The sequence below is a fragment of the Lathamus discolor genome, chromosome 3, assembly GCF_037157495.1.
Source record: "Lathamus discolor isolate bLatDis1 chromosome 3, bLatDis1.hap1, whole genome shotgun sequence".
Lineage (NCBI taxonomy): Eukaryota > Metazoa > Chordata > Aves > Psittaciformes > Psittacidae > Lathamus > Lathamus discolor.
The window spans coordinates 66638508-66650747 of NC_088886.1; the positions used below are offsets into that span (position 1 = coordinate 66638508).

The 12240-nt window shown below is 43.0% G+C and overlaps 2 protein-coding genes across 4 annotated transcripts in view; both read right to left on the bottom strand.

Annotated features, from left to right (window-relative positions):
- The window catches only part of LOC136009639 (UDP-glucuronosyltransferase 1A1-like), a 28575-nt gene that overhangs the window by 14857 nt on the left and 1478 nt on the right, over nt 1-12240 (bottom strand). The window contains exon 1 of one of the 3 annotated variants that reach the window (XM_065669676.1): nt 7081-7987. The exons of the other annotated variants lie outside the window; for them this stretch is intronic. Within the exon in view, the coding sequence (XP_065525748.1) occupies nt 7081-7950 (870 nt within the window). The 5' untranslated portion in view covers nt 7951-7987. Of the gene's footprint in view, nt 1-7080; nt 7988-12240 lie in introns of those variants that run through there. 3 annotated transcript variants of the gene reach the window in all.
- LOC136009642 (UDP-glucuronosyltransferase 1A1-like) lies at nt 3445-4383 on the bottom strand. Its single transcript, XM_065669682.1, has one exon. It carries the CDS (start codon nt 4370-4372, stop codon nt 3524-3526), a length of 849 nt encoding a protein of 282 aa, XP_065525754.1. The 5' UTR covers nt 4373-4383; the 3' UTR covers nt 3445-3523.

A 12240-nucleotide genomic window follows, 5' to 3' on the forward strand; every position in this document is an offset into this window, starting at 1 on the left:
AGATGTTCCACTAACATCTGCCTACAGGGTCTGTAAATGCAACATCAGACTTACTCTCCTCAAGATACCTGACAGCACAACAGGAGCAGAATCAGCATTGCTGTGACTTGCAGTTGAGCTCCAAGCACCAGGATGTCTCTGCAGAAGCAGGGTGAGTGCTGCCCAGAGAGAATATTCCCAGCTCTATGTTTTTAAGCAATCTGTGCTGGGCTTAATCTGGGTGACCTTTAGACTCATGTGTTGTATGGTAAATATATAATCATGGATAAGTAACAGGTAGTTAATTTGCCACACAAGAGATTTCAGTATAAGAAAATTCCTCCTCTCCTGCCTGTCCAAATCATTTACTATATGCAAAAGATCAGAAAGATATGAATACTTCATATGGGAAAAAGTCTGATTTCTTTATCAGTTTTATATCTTGACACTGTAATGAGAATGGAAAACTGGCTCTCAGAGTTCTTTTCCCTGAGAGGCCTCTTTTTGGAGGGATGAAGGAGGGCTTGGAAGGAGGAAGGACAAGAGAATGGTTTTTGCCAGCTATATTTAAATCTAAATTAGCAACTCCAAAAAACCATTCTGGATCAGCCTGAGAAGAGTAAGCCCCAGGACCAGGAAAGCAAACGTTAATGCATGAACTGATAATACATGAAAATCAGCCCTAATTATGACAATTCCTGCACAGAAGTAATTTTGATGATAGGATAACTTAGTATGGAGGTTGATAGTATATACCAGAATTACTTTAAGGCCATTTTACACTACTGCAGCTCTAAGTACGCCCTTTGTAAGGAAACTTCTCAGAAGGCAGCATAAGCTATTGCAGATGCTCAGAGCTGGCCAGCAGCTGTGAAAACCTCAAACAGTTATGCAGAAAGTCAGTGTGGTGAAAGGTTAAGCCTTAGCCTGACAGAGTAAGCAGCACATACCCTGCTGACTGGTGCATTATGACACTGTTTCAGAGAGGGACTCTTCATCAGGGTCTGCGGCGATAGACAAGTGGTGATGGGTTTAAGATGAAACAGGGGTAGTCCAGGTTGGGTATAAGGCAGAAGCTCTTCCCTGTGAGGGTGCTGCGGCACTGGCACAGGGTGCCCAGAGAAGCTGTGGCTGCCCCATCCCTGGCAGTGTTCAAGGGCAGGTTGGACACAGGGGCTTGGAGCAACCTGCTCCAGTGGAAGGTGTCCCTGCCCATGGTAGGGGTTGGAACTGGATGAGCTTTAAGGTCTTTTCCAACCCAAACCACTCTGGGATTCTATGATTCTAAATTATGAAAGGCTGGTTTACTAACCAAAATGATTAATTGTTTTTAAACACCAGTTGTGACAGTAAACCAAAGGGTTTGAGTTCACAATATTGCTCTGTCCTGGGTTCAACAACCTGGTAAACACCAGCAGGAGACAGTAAGACAGGGATCACCCCCACTGACCTAACAGATTTTAAGTAGACCAACAGCCCCTTGCCAAATTCCCACATTCCCCCTTAATGGTCCGGCTTTTCCAGCAAAACCAGTCACCAGTAACCATTCAAGGGACTGATGAATCATTTAGGGGACCTGATAACTGAACTTGGGTTGGGCAGAACTGGGCTTTGTCTGAGGGAATGGGTCAGTTCAGATTGATTCCCTGTGCTGGTTGATGTGAGACTGATAACAAAAGCAGACTTTGAAAGAAGAAATCCCAATTCTTTGAATAGTGCTGGCACTTGGAAGTAACTGGGCTTGCTGAAAGCAGCTATTAAAATGCTTTCTGCTTTCCTTCTTTTCACAGGATCATTAGGATTGGAAGGCACCTCTGAAGATCATCTAGTTGAAACCCCTGCCACGGAACGCATCTAGGCAGGATTTGGATGTCTCACAGGGACAACTGTTCTGAAATGTTTGTGAGTTCATGTTTCATATTACAAGATGATGCCACTATACAGCATGTTAGCTCTGCAAACCCTAAAGAAAACACTCTCTGATTTACATACAGCTCAGCACTGGGGCCAGGCACAACACTGGGCAGCACTTTATAGCAGTAAAGTAACGCTGCAGCAGAGGCTTGCATCAGCAAAGGAAAGCCACCGAATCCATGCTGTCATCCATGACGTTACTTTGTTCTCATCCTGATTCATTTATTGTCTTCTTCCAGGAGCAATAGGAAGGAAAAGCCACTCTGTTCCCCTTGTCCCTCATTAAATACAGGAAAGATTGGACGGAAGTAGCCAGGAACAGCCCTCTTGTTCCAGCCCAGGAACTGATTTTAAATGCCAAGAGGTGCTGATACTACTTCAGATGAGAAGCTAAAAAGAAGATCTGGTGTCTGATCAGTTAACAAGTACTTGTGATAAACTTGTCCAGCCACAGGATTTCCTTCTGCCCTGTGATGTTACTGTGTGATTCAGAGGCACAGTCAGAAGACAAGAAGAAACCAGGACTGAAGGGCCAATACTTCTGCAATAATTGCTGTTTCTGGACTATGGTCTTTAGCTCCTGTGCAAGATGAGAGTGAGAGTGAGCTTTGTCTTTAGAGGAGAGGCTGATTTGAAGCTGGAGGTGCTACATGCCCTTGCCTGAGGGCAGGATTCTCCCTTGCCAGAGCTTCTGCCTGGGTTTGTCCCTGAGGAGCCATTAAGCAGCTCTGATGGAGAAAACAGACAGGAAAAAGCACTGCCCTGATAAAAGTGGCCATGTGGGGGGTTGATGGCAAGATGTGCCAGGCTTGTGAAATGCAAATCTGTTCTTTGCTCATTCCTCTTCACAAAGGCCTATGAATCTGGGGGTAGAGTAAGGGTGGTGTTAGGCAGGAGGAATCCATTCCCCAAGACTCAGGGAAGGCTGGCAAGTGAAAGGAGTCCCAGGGAAGAACAGAGGAGAGACTGTCTATTTTTAAGTAACAATCACAAAGGATAAAAGTTTATCCTTTCAAGGAAACAACGTGATTTATTGCTGAAACTGCTGGGTGACACTAACTTCAGAGTTCTGCTTTGCTGAGGAGGGCTGTCTCCTCCTGCATCTCCTTTCCCACTTAATCTCTGGCTTCACATGACGCTGTTTTACTTAGAGCACAAGAAAGTACAGGCATCACATGCAGCAAGAGCCTAACACACACCATGAGCACTACCAAGCTAACATATATCACATGCGTACCTTTAAATGCCTAAGCAACGTTTCCCTGGGCACCTCCTAAAAATGCAGTTGAGAATTCAGCTGTCTAGGTTTTGTGATGGAATCTGTTAGAGCAACCTTCACCACAACGTATTAGCCTTTGACTTCAGCTAATGTACCTGACTTCAGCTGGAATTAAACACAACATAGCATGTGATTCCCTTCCTGAACAAAATCTCCATGCTGAGCAGACCTAAGGAAAGCAGGTGGAATCCCATTCTGCTCTCCTGGTCTGTTTTTCATGTTGATTTGCTATAAAGAAAGTGTTACTGTAAATTATGTCTTTAGGTAAGAAACATTCTTATCAAACACATCATTAACCCTCACTCAGATCATGCACGTGAGTGACTGCCACATCTTTTCGCTTGTTACCAGCTAATCACTGACCTGAGATAATGGTTTCTTCTGGCCACAGTTTATGCCTCCAATGAAAATCATATTGGGCATTATAGGCATGGGATAGTCGAAGACAAAGTCAAGTCTCTTCAGCCAAATGGATCCATGACTTAAAAGCTGCGTCATTGTCATTGGCTTTTGGAGGAAGTCTGAGGCTAGGGTTTCAAATCCTGAGAATGCCATACCGCAGGTGAAAGGCTCTGAAAGGGTTATGAGGAAGTTCTTCACTCTCTGAAAGAACGTCATGTGGTCTGTATTGAGTGAGAATATGCGAGGGACATAGGATGGTGGGTCCGGCGCCTGAGCAGCATGAATGTCTATAGCGCATGGGATGCCCCGCAAGAAGAAAACAGTAGGGATAGAAAATTTTAAGGCAACTATCTGTCCACAGGGTGTCAGAGGATCTGTAAAGATGACATCAAATTTACTTTCTTCAATGTATTTCATCATCTCTTTGTTATACAGTAAGGACCTGCAGGAGGCTTGAAACATGGCAGAGCTCTTTTTGAAGTTATTCCAAGTATTCATAAACCTGGTCAGTAAAGAGTCGTCGCTAAAAGTGTTTGCACTAAGGGAGCGCATAAGTTCTTCCATCTCTTCCTTTTTGAAAGGTACAGGATAAGTTTTCATTTCATATATCCCGGAGGAATCAATCAGTATTTTGCTCTCTGGTGCAATAACAACTATTTCATGCCCTTTCTTGTTCAGCTCAGCCAGCACTTGCTTCATACTGAGCCAGTGGCTGCCCTCCATAGGGATCACCAGCAGCTTCTCAGCAGTGGCAGGACTCAGGCAGCACAAGAAGAGGAGCAGCACTGCCACCAGCATGTTGGATGGATAGGAACCCACACATTAGAGAGCCCAGTGGGGCTTCACAAGCTTTTGTAGCTGTGCTCCACCCTTGCAAACACCCCACCTGGCACTCTTATCATACCTCTGCCCTTTCACCTTGCCTCTGCATTTCAGGTGCTTACAAGTTCACATGCAATGAAGCCACAATTGGTGAGTAATGGTTGTAAAAGATGAGGTGATGTTTGCACGTCAAAATGCATGAGTACAAGAAAGGTGTGTCCCTTATTGTACACTTGGCTCAGGCAAGCTGAAACAACAGCTCTGTTCCTCAGCCTTCTCTTCTTCTCACAGTGCCTTACGACACTTCTTACCTTTAGCAACCCAGCAACTTTTGCTGACGTGTACTGACAACATGCTCTCAGGTGCATGGGGATCAGGGAAAGAAATGCGTTCAGAGTGGATGCCCAGAAACCCTGCTGACCCCATATAGTAGTAGTGGGTGTACAAAGATCACACTAAAATGACTCTTTTCCCTCTAGTAGTCAAGTTCTTCCATCTCTTCTGTTCTGAAAGGAAGAGATGGCTGACACCGAAGGCTGAAGCCTCACAGAGTTGTCACCAAGTGTAGTAATTTGGTATTTTTCTTTTCTAATGAAGGTTGTACCATGAAACATAACTTGCAGGAAAGATAGATAAAGATGAGAAAGCAAAGTTAAGGTACCGTAGTTCTATGTTTTGCCTTTTTTCTTTTTAATAACCCAAACCAGTTGGCACAGCTGAAGAAAATTACTTCTTTTTTTTCATTGATGCAAACATGTATTTTTTGGACACTAAGTAGCCAACAGAACACCTTCCCCCATCTGTACATATCCCTCCCACCTAACCTCTTATGGTATCGGATATAAAACTAAGTTGCAAAACAACAGTTCACCATTGTACCTCAGATAACATGAACTCACATGTTTCTAATTCATGAACTCAAAAGTTCATGGCCAGTGTCAGTTCAGTTCATGACTGAAACAGTTCATGAACTCTGTGGGTCCAGGTCCTTCTCCAGTTGTAAACTGCTGGGGTTTTATGTTGGTGATAATGTCTCACCATGAACGTTTATGAGTTTTATATCCAGTTATAAGTTTTATCCAGGTGCCTTTGGGATACAGTTTGTGCCTCCAGGACATTCAGGGCTCTACATCACTAGTGGAGCTTTCTTTCACATGCAGTTTCTGCAAGCTTATTTTCAAGTCTGGTTGGAAAGTTTTGACCTTATTGAGAACCTGCCCCCCAAAAAGAGCAGCGAGATCCATCCCCTGCACTGTCACCACATCAATCATTTACAACATAGATTTAACTTAATGGAAGTTTTCAAACAGCTAAGGAGAAGGTGATGCACAGAAACAGACCTCTTGCTCATAACTTCTGAAAAAGCTCTCAAATGAACACTAAAAGAAGATGCTTTCAAGCTAGATTAACATATGAAAATACAGTCATGCATGTTTTATGTAGGGCACTTACAGACATCTGCGTGGGTCTTTAATATCTGATCAGCAACCATACAGTCACAGAATCAGAGAATGGTTTGTGGTGGAAGGGACCTTAAAGCTCATCCAGTTCCACCCCCCTAGCACGGGCAGGGACACCTTCCACTAGACCAGGTTGCTCCAAGCCCTGTCCAACCTGGCCTTGCACACTTGGCCACTCCTAACTCCATGTCCTTTTGAAAGACACCTTGTGAGCAACTGCTACTCCCTTGTCCTTCATTTGAACAATTAGGGTGAACTAAGTAGCACCAGAGACTGTCCTGGTAAGAGGATTGGCTCTGACACTTCAAACAGCACTAAACATACTTATCTGGACAAAAGGGGAGGGTGTTAGGGCTTTCTTCCACACTATTCTGTTTTAGGGATACTCACGATTTGCAATACTTGAATATCCCTTTCCTGCTTTTGAGCTGCTATAGGATATGCTGTATTTGATTTGGAGACCCGGTTTGTACCCAAAAACCCAATGGGAATTTACAGAAGGCATCCATGCCCAGGAAAGCTTAAAACCTAATTAAATAACCAATAAAAGTATGGAAGGATACAATTTGGGGGTTAGATACTGACCCCTTGACATAGGTGTAAATGAATCAACCTGGGTGACAGAAAAAGAACTCGCTAAAAGATGAAAAGCTAAAATCTTAAGTCCTATAATCTTCGATGTGGGTGAAAGGAGAATGACTATGTGGAAGTATGAATGGATAGCTCATGAGAGAGCTGGGAAAGGAGGACACCATGTGGCAGACAGAGAGCAGATTGTGCTTACAGGTGTTCCTCAGGCTACTCTTTCAGAGCAATATAGCTACGTCTTCTGAGACTAGCTTTGGTTGCAAGGATAGCTCTTCCAGAGATGGATATGGTATAAAAAACTGAGATAAAATGGAAGCTAACAAATCTGGCTTCTGCTGGGGAGGAAAATTCGCATCTCACCATAATTGGGGTGAGCTTCAGTTCAACAAGAGAGCTTATTATTTGCATTAAAGTTACATGTCCCTTAAATTCTCACATCTGCTAAGGCTTAGGTTTGCCAGGATATGATATCACCTGAATGCTGAATACTAGGAAATAGCATTTCTGCATTATGTAGGATTTTTCATTAGCTTTCTACCTTTAAGTACCAAGAGGTTGCCTGTTAGGTTTTGATGTAAGGATGCTTAAACACTTCTGTTCTTGCCTTTTCAATTGAAACAAGATAAAGTTTAATACCTGAGAGAGATTTTTCTTCTGATCACAGTTTATCCCTCCGATAAAAACCATGTTGGGCATCACTGGTCTCGGGAACTCAAACACAAAGTCATATCTCATCAACCAAACAGATCCACGGCTTAGAAGGTCTGCAGCTGACACTTTGTTCTGGAAAACCTCAGCTGCAAGTTCTTCAAACTGAGCAAAGAAAGGCTTACAGTAAAAGAACTCCAGCATACGGACCAGCACGTTCTTTACCCATTGAGTAAATGTCATGTTATCTGAATTATTGAGGAATAACCTGGGGACGTAGGAAAGAGGGCTTGGACACTGGGTGGCATCAGAATCCATGCCACAGGGAAATCCGCGCAGAAAGTAGACGGAAGGAATTGAAAGATGCTCAGCAATTAAGGGTCCACACATCTGAGTTGGATCCGTCAAAACTACCTCAAATTTGCTCTCTCTCAGATGCTGCATCATGTCTTTGTTGAGCAAGAGGCTCTTACAGTTGCTGAAAAAATACTTGGATATTTCTAAGACGCTTTGGTACATTGTAATAATCATATTAAAAGAAGATTGTTCGATAAAATGGGCATCAACGAATGATTTGAATGCCATAGCTAAATGGTCCTCTGCATAAGGCATTGGATATACTTTCACTGTGTAATTCTGAGGCTCCTTTGGCTTCAGATGCAAACTTGTTGATGGAACAACCGCAACAACTTCATGTCCATTTTGGTGGAGTTTCGCCACTACTGGGCGCATGCTGAGCCAGTGACTTCCATCCTGAGGTATCACCAGTATCTTTCCACCTTCGGCAAAGGTTAAAGATGAAATCAGAAGAAGAAATATCCCAGTATGCTGGTAGAAACCCTGGAATGGAGGAGCCATTTTGGCGGAAGGAAACAGGAGAGCTCTACTCTAGAGGTATCTCACACAGTCTTTTATATAAAGGTCCTTGCAAGGGAATTTATTGATGGAACGGCTAAATATTTAACTTCCTAATATTGCTGTGGAAAGCCTTCAGTGATGCAACTGCTCATATAACAGGGAAGGTGAGCATACTGTTCTTAGAAAAAGATGCCCTCCTTTGTACTCTGTTAATTTTTAAGCTTGGAAGTATGGCAGCACATCGCCTCCTTCATGGAACTAAGATGAGGAATGTCATCTTGTAGGAAGAGTTGTGGTTAATACCATTGACTTGGTAAGGACCCAGTGAGCAAATAAGCCTGGTTTTGGTTTCAAAAGGCAACCTTTAAAATATACACAGTAGAATAAATGGAAATTGCAACACCATTTCTTTCATAGCCTAGCCTAACTGAGAATACCTAACCACTGTGTAGAAGGCTGATGTTACGTTCCCACCCCCTGGAAGCAGTCAAACCTGCATGTCTTACTAATATATCACAGCTACCAAGGCAGGCTTACAAGTATTTGCTGTTCATTATGCAGGAGCAGAAGGCACCTGAATCACTTCTAGTTTTGAAGGATGTTGTGTGTGCAGATGAGCATCAGACCAGTTTATGACACAAGGTCTTGGAGAGTGAGAGCCATGTGCCAGCTTGAAGGAAAAGCTTCCCCCTGGACACTGAAGGACATAAACAAGATTGAAGCTTGAGTGACCCAAGAGTGCAGATTCATTTTGTTGTTGAAAGTATACCTTGTGATAAAGCTTGTGTGGGTTATTCCGGGTGTCTCTTTGAGCTGGCAAGGAGTGTTGCAGCTATGGAGCAGCTCTCCACTGTCATGCAAGCAGCTCTGAGGAGTTGAGACTATAAGCCATAACCATGTTGAAGGGTTTAGGTGCAGGTGTGCTTACTCTTCACCCTGTGATTGCTCCAGCTGGAAGAGGCTCTCAAATCAAACTGCTTATATCTGAGTTGGACTTGATGGTGAAGTGTGGATTTCTTTTAACCTGAGCAGCAAACAGTGAGTGGCACTAAGGTAAGAGGGAAGTTATATTAGCAAACTGTTTGTTGAGGCAGCCTGTATGGGTTAATGTCATGTACTGGATCTGTTCTTTTATTGTTAGATTAGATTGCTCACCTCCTTATGCTCTGGCCCATGCAAGCAGGAACAAGTAGAATCATGGAACAGTTAGGGTTGGAAAGGACCTTCAGATCATCTAGTTCCAATTGCCCTGCCATGGGCAGGGGCACCTCACATTAAACCATGTCACCAAAAGTAGCTCAAATGCAAGAGCACGTGGATGATGTGATTTGACTTCCCAGGTTTCTAGATGATGAATTAGGCATGGAGGAATCCGTGTGTAAATTGAACGCAGTCCTTTTTTGTGATGCTGCCCAATGTCACTCAAATGCAGGTTGGTGAACCTGCCTCTTTTACATAGCTGTGGAGATACACTAGCATTTGCCGGCACAGGATAAGGTAGTATGTATATGTTGTTTGACTAGCAGGACTTCAGAGGAAAAACAACCCATAAGAGCAATGAACTGCAAGCTGGAAAGTAAGTCTTTGCAGTAGGCAGCTAAGCAAATCACAGAACATAGATCCTAATTCCAGGGCAGCCCCTTTCTAAGCCATAAGTAGAAGTCATATGAAAATGACAGTATGAGAGCCTGAAATGATGACTGCATCCTAACAGAAAGTGATATTTAAGGATGCCCAGGTAACTGTAACTGGAATATTTCCCAACTTTTGTAAGGCGCCGTGTTTGGCGTCTGTAGATATAATATTCTCATTTATGTGCATAGACTTCTGTCACATATTGTACGTTTAGACTCCCCTTAGAGAAGGCATTTTCGTTTAAACAGAAGACAAACTTCCTACAGGAAGGGAAAGCAAGGCAGTAGTTTCATTTGATAAGAGAGGCTTTTTGGCAAAAAAACCCCATGTTTTACCGCTTTCTTCATTGTTTCCTCTTGAGAATATGGTTGGCACAGGGATGTGGACAAGAGGCAAGTGAAGAGGACAGTGAGATGAAGTGTTTGGTTAGAGCAGCTGTTTCAGGTTGATCCATCCTGTGCACTGAAGATGTACAATGTCTGATTGTTAAACTTTCATTTTCAAAATTTGGACTGGTTTTAATGATGGTGTGTATTTGGCCATTGCAATATAAGACAGATGAGCAGCATTGTCAGTTTTAAACATGCTCAACATCCTTTACAGAAGCATCACAAACAGTTGCTGATGTGATTGATATCAGGCTGTTCTCAACTGCCACTACATTCATAAAAATTTGAATACTGTCCTTGTGGTCATCCATCCGTCCATCCCCCCTCCGCCCCCCCAAAATGTCCCTCGTATTTGGCTCATGAGCAGAGTGGTATTCTGGCTGCATAACATGACCTCTTTTCTTAATCCTTGTGGTGGACGAACATACCAGAGGGTTTTATTCAATAACACCTCTCCTTTACTTGAGTAATGACTTATTTAAATCTAGGGTTATTTTAAGGTTCATAGTTTACCAGTTGCTTAAATAAGTAATGGCTGTTTTAGGTTAAAGAAATAAACCAAAGAAGCCAGGAACAACTTTGAAATGTTGCTATAAGTGACATTTCTGAACTCTGCTTTGATCAAATCACATGGACTTTGTTTTATGAGCTGTAAAAAAGCAACTTTGAGTTCACTTTGGATAAGGATGAGATAGGCATCAAGGTGTCTCAGGGTGCATAGTCCAAGTTCATTTGCATTGTCCCCCTAAGGAGGCACTGCTTTCTATGCCAGCCTTCAGGTACTTCTGGAGTCATTGGAGGATGACACTGGCACAGGACCTCTGCTCAGTCAAGATATTCTGTCTGATATCCTCCATGCCCTGTATGAAGCCTCCAGCCACACTTGGCAACTGGATTTCTGTGTCTGTTAGTAAATATGTAATTGCTACTGTGCAAGGTGCAGGACAAGAGGAAATCCAGCCTGATCCAGTTGGTGTGGTTACCTCAGTCAGTGAGCTCCTGCGGGCTCATGTGGTGGCATGTTCTCCCACTCCCTCTGAGACTGCAAGCTATGGACTATACTCATGACTGAGGAGGGTCAGACACCTTGGGATTGAATTCCCAGCTCTATGCTGGATAAAACACCTATGCCCAGTTCTGCAAAAGCATAAGCTCCTCAGCTTCCTGCTGCCTTCAGCCCCATAGTAGGTATTCCATGTCAGATGCAGCATAAAGGAGCCCTTCTTCTGCTGTATCTAACAGTGAATAAGCTCCTCATCTGAGAAACGACATCTCATTTTGAATCTCCAGTTCTCTCTCCCATTCCCAGCCATGCTGTCTTTTTTTTTTTTTTTTTTTTGCAGGGGACGGTGGGGGAGAACTGGGGAAGGAAGGTTGTCTGTTGAGCAATGGGATACCAGGTTTTGAGGAACTATCTACTGTTATCATAGGATTAGATTTCTGAACAGCAAGGACCAACCCAAGGCTTGCCACTGTGTAGGGAGAAGTAGGTTTTGTTCTCCCATGTGACTCACTTCACATTTGTTTTCACTGTGTTATTGCCTTGTTGCTGGGCACTGTTCCAAGTGAAATAGGAGGAATTTCTCTGCTGTCTGTAGAAAATATAGCTAGGAAAGGGTAGGGTGAAGGTAAGGGGAATACACAAGGTTTCTCCAGGTTTGGAAAATGTTATTTCCACCAAATTACATGTGTTAGTATGAAATGCCAGCTATACAATAAGGACAGGAATGGTCTGCCCATGTAGCAAGCTTACAAACTGTTTGCAGCTCAGAGACCTTCAAGACATAGAGAATTTCTGTCATGCAACCAGCAATAATTTGCCTCTTAGATCACAAACTACAAAGCGCCACTTTTGAGCCTCAGGTGAGAGAATGCCTTCTAATATTCCTGTAATATTCCAATTTACAATATTATTCTTAATTTGACTTGCTCTTTACTGATTGCAGTGGGCTCTGCACAGTTCTGTTGAAGAGTATGAAAGAAATCTGATAGTAGAAAAAGCCCTTGAGCTCAAATACACTGTACTGCAACTGTGCAATGATACCATGTGACACCTGTTCAGATGGGAGTATGTTCTGCTTTGTGCCTGGAAAGAAATATCTAGTGCTACAAATTGGTTTAGAGACTATAAAGTAAGTATTAAAAGAGATTTTGTCAGAACAGATTTATATTTCTCCATAAGCTTTACAAACCCTGCAGAAAATTCTGATAAAAGCAAAAGTCAAGGAATAGGTATGAAAACTTCTTTGAGTTTTGCATGCAAGTG